The following is a 12,906-nucleotide window of genomic DNA, read 5'->3' as shown; positions in this document are numbered from 1 at the left end:
TCTCCTGACATTGGCATGTCAGGCATGCTACTCTGCTCAAAAAGAGACTTTACCCCTTAGATTTCCCTGTCAGAGGCCTTTCACCCAGCCAAAGAGAGGTATTCACACTAGATCAGTAGGGTCCCAGCAGCGTGAGACGACCTTGTTGTTGGTTGCTGTGCATGCATGAATTGGCCAAATTGTGTGCTAAGCATCTCAATTTTTTCTTATTATCCAGAGCAGTATTGCTATTCTTATTTCATATATTCCCTGTCTACATGCTTTAGCACAATAGATTGCAACTTCTTTAGTACATTTCAAGTTTTATCCCAAGTCATGTAGCAAGGCTCATTAAAGGGTCGATATAAACTTTTAAAATTTTCGTTCATATTCTTTCATTTTTTACTTCTTCATCTTCCAAACAGGCATCATTTTTTTATTTTCTCATTAATATTGCCATTTGAGGGCTTGTGGAAGTTTTTTTTTGTGTTATGGGTTGTGGTTTTTAACAATGTAATTCAGTTTAGCATATAATTTGACTGAAAAATAGGAAAAAAAAAATCCAAGCGTGGTGACACGGTGCGTTTCTGTTTTACGTCCTTCATTTCGAGGGAAAAATTACCTGATAACGTGATCCCGGTAACGTCAGTACGAATACGGTGATAGGTTTTAAAACAAAAATCTGAATTTTCAAAAATTACTGATACAGGAAAGATATATATATAGGTACCGTGTTAGCCAGTAGATAGAAAAATATTTAGAAGTGAGAGTCCTCAGTGGTGGATACCTTTTAATGGCTAACTGAAAAGATGGTAACAAATTGCAAGCTTTCAAGACTATTCAGGCCTCTTCATCAGGAAAAGACTAGGGCCTCTTTCACATTTCCGTCGGTACGGGGCCGTCGCAAACCGTTGGCCCGACGTACTGACGGACGTTGTGCAAAATAGTGCACAACGTGGGCAGCGGATGCAGTTTTCAGACGCATCCGCTGCCCATTATGAGTTCCGGGGAGGAGGGGGTGGACGTGTCGCACAAAAAAGTTACCTTTTAAAACAAGTAATTTCATGTCCATAATGCTATGATTGGGGACACAAAAATGTATTGCCACAGGTAGATCCATTCTTTTTTCTCTTATTGTATGGCGGTGAGAATTCATTCTTGTTCTCAGTTTCTGCCCTGGCTCCCCCACATACAGACCCCCAGTTGGACATTTAGTACAAATAATTAGGTACACCACATTAGATGTGATGCAGCTGAAAGTATCTGGTATCTTGTAGTCCTGATCTGACAAAATAAAGATCCCCAATTCACATCAGGATTACAAGATACCAGGTACTTTCAGCTGTGTCACTTCTAATGTTGTGTACCTAATTATTTGTACTAAATGTCCAACTGGGGGTCTGTGTGTGGGGGAGACAGGGCAAAAGCTTAGAACAAGAATTGATTCTCACCACCACACAATAAGAGAAAAAAGAATGGATCTACCTGTGGCCAAACATTTTTGTCTCCCCAATCATAACATTATGGACATGAAATTATTTGTTTTAAAAGGTAACTTCAAATCTCAAAGAGACAGAAGACTATGGGAATATAAACTGATGATGACCTTTGACAGTCTTAGTGCAGGAATGAATGTGTCACATGGATTTATGTCTTTTTACATCAACTAAGGAACTAAGGAATTTGCCATTCAGACCATGTGGGGTCATCACAAAAGAACCAGACCCCAATCTGAGGACAATAAAACATTCCTTATCTAAGAACTCGTCCAATATTTATGGACATAACTGTTTATCACCCATGGTGCTTCATGTCACCTGTCTTATCCATGTTTTTTTTTTCTGTGATGTTTTGTGTATAAATATGTGATTCTCCAGAATTTATTTTAGTCTTTGCCTGATGAAGAGGCCCGAGTAGTCTCGAAAGCTTGCAATTTGTTACCATCTTTTCAGTTAGCCATTAAAAGGTATCAACCACTGAGGACTCTCAATTCTAAATATTTTTCAAAAATTACTGAAAATTTGAGTTCAAGTGAGATGAAATATCAGGCACACGTACTGGACAAGACTGGTGCCGTTTCTGGAATAAGGCAACCATGTTATACATACATAATAAATCCCTTTAAAAAGGACCTGACGCTTGCCTTCCTGAATCCGGCGCTGTTTTTCTTTTGATCCTGCGCCTCTCCGTTCCTGAGAGATCGACTCTTGTTCTCAGTGTATAAATCTAGTCTTGTTAGCCAAGTGGGTGTGGTTCCAGGGGTGGACTGGCCATCTGGTAATTTTGGCAAATGCCTGAAGGGCTGGCCCAGCCGTGGACCGCATTACCTGCTACACTGTTGACAGTATTGACAATTGTGAAGGAGCACAGAGCCACAGACTCCATCACTTACCCAAGAAGGTCAAGGGCATCCATGCTATCTGTGGTCTGCTGGTGGCTGGTGCACACAGGAGACGTCGACGGTGTGATGATGTCACTGCATCGTGCCACTGTGAGCATGGATATATGAGGAGAAGGAGGTTGCGGTGGGTGAGGTGTCTAGATTAGGTGAGTATAAGGATTTATTTTGCTTTGAGGAGGCTATGGGAGACCATCATACTATGTAGGGTGCTGTTTGGGAGGACCATCATACTATGTAGGGTGCTGTTTGGGAGGACCATCATACTATGTAGGGTGCTGTTTGGGAGGACCATCATACTATGTAGGGTGCTGTTTGGGAGGACCATCATACTATGTAGGGTGCTGTTTGGGAGGACCATCATACTATGTAGGGTGCTGTTTGGGAGGACCATCATACTATGTAGGGTGCTGTTTGGGAGGCCCATCATACTATATGGGGGGCTGTGGAGTGGATCATCATACTATATAGAGTACTGTTGGGCGGACATCATATAATAATAGGGGCTGTTGGGGGGAAGCATCATACTGTAAAGGGTCTGTGGTTGGACCATCATACTGTTTTGGGGCTGTGGGGAATTTTCATACTGTGTAGGGTGGTTATGATGAATATTATACTATGCAGAGGTCTATGGGGTACATTATACTATGTAGGGGGCTGTGTTGACCTTCATACTATATGGAAGCTGTGGGGCCATCATACTGTATGGGAGGCTTTGGTAGACATCATACTGTGTTGACATTCCTACTGTGTGTGGTATCATACTTTGAGTACAGTTTGTGGCGCAATCGGCATGAGAAAATAATTGGAGCTCTGCAGTGCCCCATAGTATAACATTGGGCTGAGTGTTCTCCCATAAAACTTCAGATCGTATTCGGCCATGTTATACGGCAGTGTGAATGAGGTCTTATGGTGGCACACTGGGGGTCAATATCATTCTAGGGGAAGCAAGGAGGCATTATTATTGTTATAAGAAAGCACAGAGGGTGTTTGTATTATTATAAGGAGGTGCAGGGTCAGTGTTATAAGGGGTCAAGGAAGAGTAAAGCGGATAATAACATAATAGCATTATACGGTCACTGTATGGCGGTGATATCAGTCCTCATACAGAGGTTTTGGTTAATGGTCAGTATGGCGGTATTATTATTGTTCTATCTTATATGGCGGTATTATTAGAAATATTGTAATAAATGTTGATTTGCTCCAGACAGGGTTATATGTTAGGTTCAGGGGGCCTGTGTGCTTTCTAATGCCAGGGCTGAGTTTCAGTTCCAGTCCGTCCCTGCATGGTTCTCGGCTCTTCTCTGTGGGGCGTGTTCTTCAGAACCACTCCCAGTTTTCTAACATGACAAGGTTTATAAATGGTGGACAGGAGGACATATCTCAGGAATGGAGAGGAGCAGGAAAAAAAGAAAACATTGCCGGATTCAGGAGAACAGCGGAATTTACACCAGATGAAAAAAAAAATTACGGGAAGTGACGGGTCTTTTTTAAATATTGGGCATGAAAGTAAAAATTCTGAGAGTGCACACTCACCAATATCATTGTCAAAGGTGAAATCATCGAAGTGAGGGTGTATGTGCATTCGTTCCACTCTGAAACTTTGCTCTTGCTCGCCCGGCACAACCTGCATTGTCCGCCCCAGTTTTACCCGTAACCTATTTGGGGAGACCCTGTAAAGAAAAGCTGTCAGTGAGTGACCCGACATCTACTCAACATCATCCATGGTCAGCCCCAACATCTACTCTGCATCATCCATGGTCAGACCCGACATCTACTCGGCATCATCCATGGTCAGACCCAACATCTACTCGGCATCATCCATGGTCAGCCCCAACATCTACTCTGCATCATCCATGGTCAGCCCCAACATCTACTCTGCATCATCCATGGTCAGACCCGACATCTACTCGGCATCATCCATGGTCAGACCCAACATCTACTCAGCATCATCCATGGTCAGACCTGACATCTACTTGGTATCATCCATGGTCAGACCTGACATCTACTCGGCATCATCCATGGTCAGACCCGACATCTACTCAACATCATCCATGGTCAGCCCCAGCATCTACTCGGCATCATCCATGGTCAGACCCGACATCTACTCGGCATCATCCATGGTCAGACCCAACATCTACTCGGCATCATCCATGGTCAGACCCGACGGCTACTCGGCATCATCCATGGTCAGACCCGACATCTACTCGGCATCATCCATGGTCAGACCCGACATCTAATCGGCATCATCCATGGTCAGACCCGACATCTACTCGGCATCATCCATGGTCAGACCCGACATCTACTCGGCATCATCCATGGTCAGACCCGACATCTACTCGGCATCATCCATGGTCAGCCCCGACATCTACTCAACATCATCCATGGTCAGCCCCGACATCTACTCGGCATCATCCATAGTCAGCCCCAACATCTACTCGGCATCATCCATGGTCAGACAAACAAATGACTCACTCTTCATGGAGGCAATGGGTGGCCGTCACCACCCAGCAGGAATTTGAGTGTTCCTCCGCAACCAAAATACTCTGCTGTACCCCTGGAGATGCATCATCTACTTGGCATCATCCATGGTCAGACCCGACATCTACTCGGCATCCTCCATGGTCAGACCCGACATCTACTCGGCATCCTCCATGGTCAGACCCGACATCTACTCGACATCATCCATGGTAAGCCCCAACATCTGCTCAGCATCATCCATGGTCAGACCCGACATCTACTCGGCATCATCCATGGTCAGACCCGACATCTACTCAACATCATCCATGGTCAGCCCTGACATCTACTCGGCATCATCCATAGTCAGCCCCAACATCTACTCGGCATCATCCATGGTCAGACAAACAAATGACTCACTCTTCATGGAGGCAATGGGCGGCCGTCACCACCCAGCAGGAATTTATGAGTGTTCCTCCGCAACGAAAATACTCTGCTGTACCCCTGGAGGTGCGAAAGATGGCCGCCGTCCATGGGTGAGAGCTTATATGTGTGGATCTACCCCCGGCGATCTTAAAGCGAGGCATTAGCTGAGGTCGTCGAATTCCACAAGTTTCTATTAGAAAAGAAAAAAAACACTTTAGACGACTAATTCATTCCTGCGTTCCTGGTTGAGAAATCATTTGCTGTCACTTACGGCATCGGGGGACGTCGCAGAACTCCCAGGACGTTTCGGTGCCGTTCATCACATGACACCAAGGACGGATGTCATTGTCCGGATTCCTGCAAAGTAAACGGCTTTAGAAATCTATATATTAAAGGGGTATTCCCATCTCCATGATCCTATCCCAATATGTACTAGGTGTAATATTAATCGAAAATATCTCAAATTAGAAATGTAGGATAGTTCTTCTGATAAGCTATGTGGCCTGCACCATGTGCAGGGCATTGCAGTAGCTTAGTATCCATGGTTATGACCTCTCATATAGTGACAGTTAGCTGTTAGTGGTTGTAACCATGGATACCTAAGCTACTCTAATGCTCTGCACATGAGAAAAGAGGCACAGTGAATCAGAAGAACTATATTACATTTCTAATTGGAGGTACAGTTAGGGCCAGAAATATTTGGACAGTGACACAAGTTTTGTTATTTTAGCTGTTTACAAAAACATGTTCAGAAATACAATTATATATATAATATGGGCTGAAAGTGCACACTCCCAGCTGCAATATGATAGTTTCCACATCCAAATCGGAGAAAGGGTTTAGGAATCATAGCTCTGTAATGCATAGCGTCCTCTTTTTCAAGGGACCAAAAGTAATTGGACAATGGACTCTAAGGGCTGCAATTAACTCTGAAGGCGTCTCCCTCGTTAACCTGTAATCAATGAAGTAGTTAAAAGGTCAGGGGTGGATTCCAGGTGTGTGTTTTTGCATTTGGAAGCTGTTGCTGTGAGCAGACAACATGCGGTCAAAGGAACTCTCAATTGAGGTGAAGCAGAACATCCTGAGGCTGAAAAAAAAAGAAAAAATCCATCAGAGAGATAGCAGACATGCTTGGAGTAGCAAAATCAACAGTTGGGTACATTCTGAGAAAAAAGGAATTGACTGGTGAGCTTGGGAACTCAAAATGGCCTGGGCGTCCACGGATGACAACAGTGGTGGATGATCGCCGCATACTTAATTTGGTGAAGAAGAACCCGTTCACAACATCAACTGAAGTCCAGAACACTCTCAGTGAAGTAGGTGTATCTGTCTCTAAGTCAACAGTAAAGAGAAGACTCCATGACAGTAAATACAAAGGGTTCACATCTAGATGCAAACCATTCATCAATACCAAAAATAGACAGGCCAGAGTTAAATTGCAGAAAAACACCTCAAGAAGCCAGCTCAGTTCTGGAGAAGTATTCTATGGACAGATGAGACAAAGATCAACCTGTACCAGAATGATGGGAAGAAAAAAGTTTGGAGAAGAAAGGGAACGGCACATGATCCAAGGCACACCACATCCTCTGTAAAACATGGTGGAGGCAACGTGATGGCATGGGCATGCATGGCTTTCAATGGCACTGGGTGACTTGTGTTTATTGATGACATAAGAGCAGACAAGAGTAGCCGGATGAATTCTGAAGTGTACCGGGATATACTTTCAGCCCAGATTCAGCCAAACGCTGCAAAGTTGATTGGACGGCGCTTCATAGTACAGATGGACAATGACCCCAAGCATACAGCCAAAGCTACCCAGGAGTTCATGAGTGCCAAAAAGTGGAACATTCTGCAATGGCCAAGTCAATCTCCAGATCTAAACCCAATTGAGCATGCATTTCACTTGCTCAAATCCAGACTTAAGACGGAAAGACCCACAAACAAGGAAGACCTGAAGGCTGCGGCTGTAAAGGCCTGGCAAAGCATTAAGAAGGAGGAAACCCAGCGTTTGGTGATGTCCATGGGTTCCAGACTTAAGGCAGTGATTGCCTCCAAAGGATTTGCAACAAAATATTGAAAATAAAAATATTTTGTTTGGGTTATGTTTATTTGTCCAATTACTTTTGACCTCCTAAAATGTGGAGTGTTTGTAAAGAAATGTGTACAATTCCTACATTTTCTATCAGATATATTTGTTCAACCCTTCAAATTAAACGTTACAATCTGCACTTGAATTCTGTTGTAGAGGTTTCATTTCAAATCCAATGTGGTGGCATGCAGAGCCCAACTCGCGAAAATTGTGTCACTGTCCAAATATTTCTGGCCCTAACTGTATATGCTAATACTATTATTATTATTTCACCAACTACGTATTAGGATAGGATCTCGGAGATGGGAATACCATTTTTAAGTCTGTCGATATTGCATGATTCCTCTGTATTCCTCCTGGAAATGAATTACTAAATTGACAACTGGGCGTCACTGTTCCAACATATAAAAGCTCCACATTTGCCCCCCTCGCCCGGACATCTACAAAAGACCTCCCAGACTCACGGAAGATTTAGCAAATCGCCTGGGTGCTCTAAAGCCTCCGTCTAGAGATGATCGGGGTCCAACCTCACAGTTAGGGGGCAGGAAAAGAGGCGTGAAGGGTGCATGGCATGGTAAAGGGAGAGTAGTTTGGGCGACAAATACCACCCACTGTGAAAGTTGGTAAACGTGCTATTGACCAGTGTGAACGATGCCAGTATGTCTACAGCGCTGCCGAGTATGTGAGCGCTACAGCTACAGACATAAATGAAGAACGGGAACGCCATTGTCAATTTAGCTCTACATTTCCGGGCGGAATAACTGAGGAACGACACAACGCAGTGTTTGTAGAAACAACATTCTAGAATCTGTTTTATGGGGAAAACGCAGTCAATAGGGACCCTCAGTGTGACATAAGGTAGTACCCCCTGGCCATAAAATACCAGATTTTCAAGCAATAAATCTCACCTGCAGTAGTTGTGGCTCCCCAGCCGCAGTCTGCGGGCGCTGCCTTTCCAGGCACTAAACTGCTTATTCTTCAGTTCAGGTGAGTCCCATCGTAGGCAGCTGGCACCAGATAGGGTGGTACTCCACGATCCCCCATAGGTGGTCCCTCGCTCAGAGTAACAGTCTGTCGCGTCTGGTCAGGAGGAATGTCATTATTAGACATCAGACGTTTCACCGATACTCAATCAGTCATTAGTCATTTATCTGTCTGCGCAGTCGTCACATCATGGCGCAGAAAGACCAGATGGAAAATATATATATTTTATCTTTTTTTAAAAAGTACCACTTATGACCACTAGGTGGAGACAAAATAAAAGAATTTTGTGACCTTCAGATGACTTCCATGTAAGACTCTTCAAGAACGATCATTATAGGTGCAGCATACATGGCAAGAACAATTCCCAACACTTCTTGGCTTTCGACTTTGGGGACAATTTTTTTTATTTAAATGTCAGTAATAGGGGCTAAAAATCATTTTTGCAGTTGAGTTAAAATAAAAATTGTTGCACCATTTGCCTTCTATAGCCTCAGTGTTACTGCAGAATGAGTTAACTGAGAATCCATCAGTGAGCTTATTTTGACTGTCTGGTGGGGAGTTTGTATTGCATTTTTTCTGACTGTTAGCTCACTATGATGGCCTGATGGGGATAGTATAAAGGGCACACAGTTGGCAGGGGCACTGTTAAAATTTTGCATTGGGCCCCATGAGGACTCGTCCACCTTTTGTGAATTTTTTTTTTTTACTTCATTGCAGGTATTTGGGGCCAAAATGTTTTGCAACTGGCTTGTATTTAAATCGTTGCACCATTTGTATTCTATAGCCCTTTATTGCTGGCTGCAGAATGAGATAACTAAGGATCCATCAGTGAGCTTATTCTGATGGGGAGTTTGTAACTCTCTTGTTTCTGTTCTCAGCTGATTTATCACATCAAAACAGAATGTGAAGGGAAACAATGAGTGTAATAATCAAATGGGGCAAGATTTGTAATGCAATCCAATTGCAAAAAATATATTTTTTAGCTATTTCTTAAGTAAAAAAAAAATGTCCACAAAGCTGGACGACCCCTTTAAGCGACGCCTGTGTGTATTCCTGTATGTAATAACGGTGTATGCAGTAATTAGATGGCGGTAATAATTCCATCACTACGTGTGACTTATGCCCATAATGGCTGGAGGATGTCATTGTTCTCCTGTGAGCGGCTTCCTGCGGTCTGACAATGGCCGTTCTCCAGGGTGTGCTGCTGGCACTCACTTTTTCGGCAGGCGGGCACGCTGCAGTAATCCCAGATGTACTTCCCATTCTTAAATATATAACACCAGGGATTTTTATCACCATCCGGATTCCTGTAAGATAATATATGGCTGTAATCTCCCTCACGCAGGAGTTCATTCACTCTACAGATCATAGAAATATCTCATTGCTGGACCTCCACCAAAATGGTTTCCTGCCTCGGAACTGACAACCCGAATTTACAGCCTCATAAACATATTTTAGGTTGTCAGCTCAGGTCAGGAGACTGACGGTCAGTACAGTTACTGAGGTCCAAATACGGACCATGAAGTACGAGCGTCTGAACCCGGCCTAGATGTCCTGGATGTCCATCACTGGTCTAATACAGATTATTATCCACTTCACATATAAAAGTTCTTATGAAATGACAGCAAGCAGAGATCTTGTATACAGTATGGTAAGAGATTGCTATAGAAAGCAGTGAGCCATACACGGGAATGTCCATCTCATGGCCAAGAGCGAGCCATACACCGGTGTGTCCATCTCATGGCCAAGAGCGAGCCATACACGGGAGTGTCCATCTCATGGCCAAGAGCGAGCCATACACCGGAGTGTCCATCTCATGGCCAAGAGCAAGCCATACACGGGAGTGTCCATCTCATGGCCAAGAGCGAGCCATACACCGGTGTGTCCATCTCATGGCCAAGAGCGAGCCATATACGGGAGTGTCCATCTCATGGCCAAGAGCGAGCCATACACCGGAGTGTCCATCTCATGGCCAAGAGCGAGCCATACACCGGAGTGTCCATCTCATGGCCAAGAGCGATCCATACATTGGAGTGTCCATCTCATGGCCAAGAGCGAGCTATACACCGGTGTATCCATCTCATGGCCAAGAGCGAGCCATACACCGGAGTGTACATCTCACGGCCAAGAGTGAGCTATACATCGGAGTGTCCATCTCATGGCCAAGAGCGAGCCATACACCGGAGTGTCCATCTCATGGCCAAGAGCGAGCCATACACCGGAGTGTCCATCTCATGGCCAAGAGCAAGCCATACATTGGAGTGTCCATCTCATGGCCAAGAGCGAGCCATACACCGGTGTATCCATCTCATGGCCAAGAGCGAGCCATACACCGGAGTGTCCATCTCACGGCCAAGAGCGAGCCATACACCGGAGTGTACATCTCATGGGCAGGAGCGAACCATACACCGGAGTGTTCATCTCATGGCCAAGAGCAAGCCATACATCGATGTGTCCATCTCATGGCCAAGAGCGAGCCATACACCGGTGTGTCCATCTCATGGCCAAGAGCGAGCCATACATCTGTGTGTCCATCTCACAGCGAAGAGCGAGCCATAGACCGGTGTGTACATCTCATGGCCAAGAGCGAACCATACACCAGAGTGTCCATCTCATGGCCAAGAGCGAGCCATACACCGGAGTGTCCATCTCACGGCCAAGAGCGAGCCATACATCGGAGAGTCCATCTCATGGCCAAGAGCGAGCCATATACGGGAGTGTCCATCTCATGGCCAAGAGTGAGTCATACACCGGAGTGTCCATCTCATGGCCAAGAACGAGCCACACACCGGAGTGTCCATCTCATGGCCAAAGAGTGAGCCATACAAGGGAGTGTCCATCTCATGGCCAAGAGTGAGCCATACACCGGAGTGTCCATCTCATGGCCAAGAGCGAGCCATAGACCAGTGTCCATCTCATGGCCTAGAGCGAGCCATACACCAGTGTGTCCATCTCATGGCCAAGAGCGAGCCATACATTGGAGTGTCCATATCATGGCCAAGAGCAAGCCACACACCAGTGTGTACATCTCACGGCCAAGAGTGAGCCATACACCGGAGTGTCCATCTCATGGCCTAGAGCGAGCCATACACCGGAGTGTCCATCTCATGGCCAAGAGCGAGCCTTACACCAGTGTGTCCATCTCATGGCCAAGAGCGAGCCATACACCGGTGTGTCCATCTCATGGCCAAGAGTGAGCCATACATCTGTGTGTCCATCTCACAGCGAAGAGCGAGCCATACACCTGTGTGTCCATCTCAAGGCCAAGAGCGAGCCATACACCGGAGTGTCCATCTCACGGCCAAGAGCGAGCCATAGACCGGTGTGTACATCTCATGGCCAAGAGCGAACCATACACCAGAGTGTCCATCTCATGGCCAAGAGCGAGCCATACACCGGAGTGTCCATCTCACGGCCAAGAGCAAGCCATATACGGGAGTGTCCATCTCATGGCCAAGAGCGAGCCATACACCGGAGTGTCCATCTCATGGCCAAGAGCGACCCATATACGGGAGTGTCCATCTCATGGCCAAGAGCGAGCCATACACCGGAGTGTCCATCTCATGGCCAAGAGCGAGCCATATACGGGAGTGTCCATCTCATGGCCAAGAGCGAGCCATACACCGGAGTGTCCATCTCATGGCCAAGAGCGAGCCATACACCGGAGTGTCCATCTCACGGCCAAGAGCAAGCCATACATCGGAGTGTCCATCTCATGGCCAAGAGCGAGCCATATACAGGAGTGTCCATCTCATGGCCAAGAGCGAGCCATACACCGGAGTGTCCATCTCATGGCCAAGAGCGAGCCATACACCGGAGTGTCCATCTCATGGCCAAGAGCGATCCATACATTGGAGTGTCCATCTCATGGCCAAGAGCGAGCCATACACCAGTGTATCCATCTCATGGCCAAGAGCGAGCCATACACCGGAGTGTCCATCTCACGGCCAAGAGCGAGCCATACACCGGAGTGTACATCTCACGGCCAAGAGTGAGCTATACATCGGAGTGTCCATCTCATGGCCAAGAGCGAGTCATACACCGGAGTGTCCATCTCATGGCCAAGAGCGAGCCATACACCGGAGTGTCCATCTCATGGCCAAGAGCGAGCCATACATTGGAGTGTCCATCTCATGGCCAAGAGCGAGCCATACACCGGTGTATCCATCTCATGGCCAAGAGCGAGCCATACACCGGAGTGTCCATCTCATGGCCAAGAGCGAGCCATACACCGGAGTGTACATCTCATGGGCAAGAGCGAACCATACACCGGAGTGTTCATCTCATGGCCAAGAGCAAGCCATACATCGATGTGTCCATCTCATGGCCAAGAGCGAGCCATACACCGGTGTGGGTGTGTCCATCTCATGGCCAAGAGCGAGCCATACATCTGTGTGTCCATCTCACAGCGAAGAGCGAGCCATACACCGGTGTGTCCATCTCAAGGCCAAGAGCGAGCCATACACCGGAGTGTCCATCTCACGGCCAAGAGCGAGCCATAGACCGGTGTGTACATCTCATGGCCAAGAGCGAACCATACATCAGAGTGTCCATCTCATGGCCAAGAGCGAGC

At 46.3% G+C, this 12,906-nt stretch overlaps 1 protein-coding gene across 1 annotated transcript in view; it reads right to left on the bottom strand.

The window, feature by feature from the left end:
• The window catches only part of PLAT (plasminogen activator, tissue type), a 47,582-nt gene that overhangs the window by 4,570 nt on the left and 30,106 nt on the right, over positions 1-12,906 (bottom strand). The window contains exons 8-12 of the mRNA XM_069766910.1: positions 9,549-9,640; positions 8,258-8,429; positions 5,532-5,617; positions 5,255-5,450; positions 3,914-4,050 (exon numbers count right to left, since the gene is read on the bottom strand). Of these exons, the coding sequence (XP_069623011.1) occupies positions 3,914-4,050; positions 5,255-5,450; positions 5,532-5,617; positions 8,258-8,429; positions 9,549-9,640 (683 nt within the window). The remainder of the gene's footprint in view (positions 1-3,913; positions 4,051-5,254; positions 5,451-5,531; positions 5,618-8,257; positions 8,430-9,548; positions 9,641-12,906) is intronic.

Source organism: Ranitomeya imitator, chromosome 4 (assembly GCF_032444005.1).
Source record: "Ranitomeya imitator isolate aRanImi1 chromosome 4, aRanImi1.pri, whole genome shotgun sequence".
Lineage (NCBI taxonomy): Eukaryota > Metazoa > Chordata > Amphibia > Anura > Dendrobatidae > Ranitomeya > Ranitomeya imitator.
Note: the sequence above shows the minus strand (reverse complement) of the source record. Positions and strands in the feature narration are given on the sequence as shown.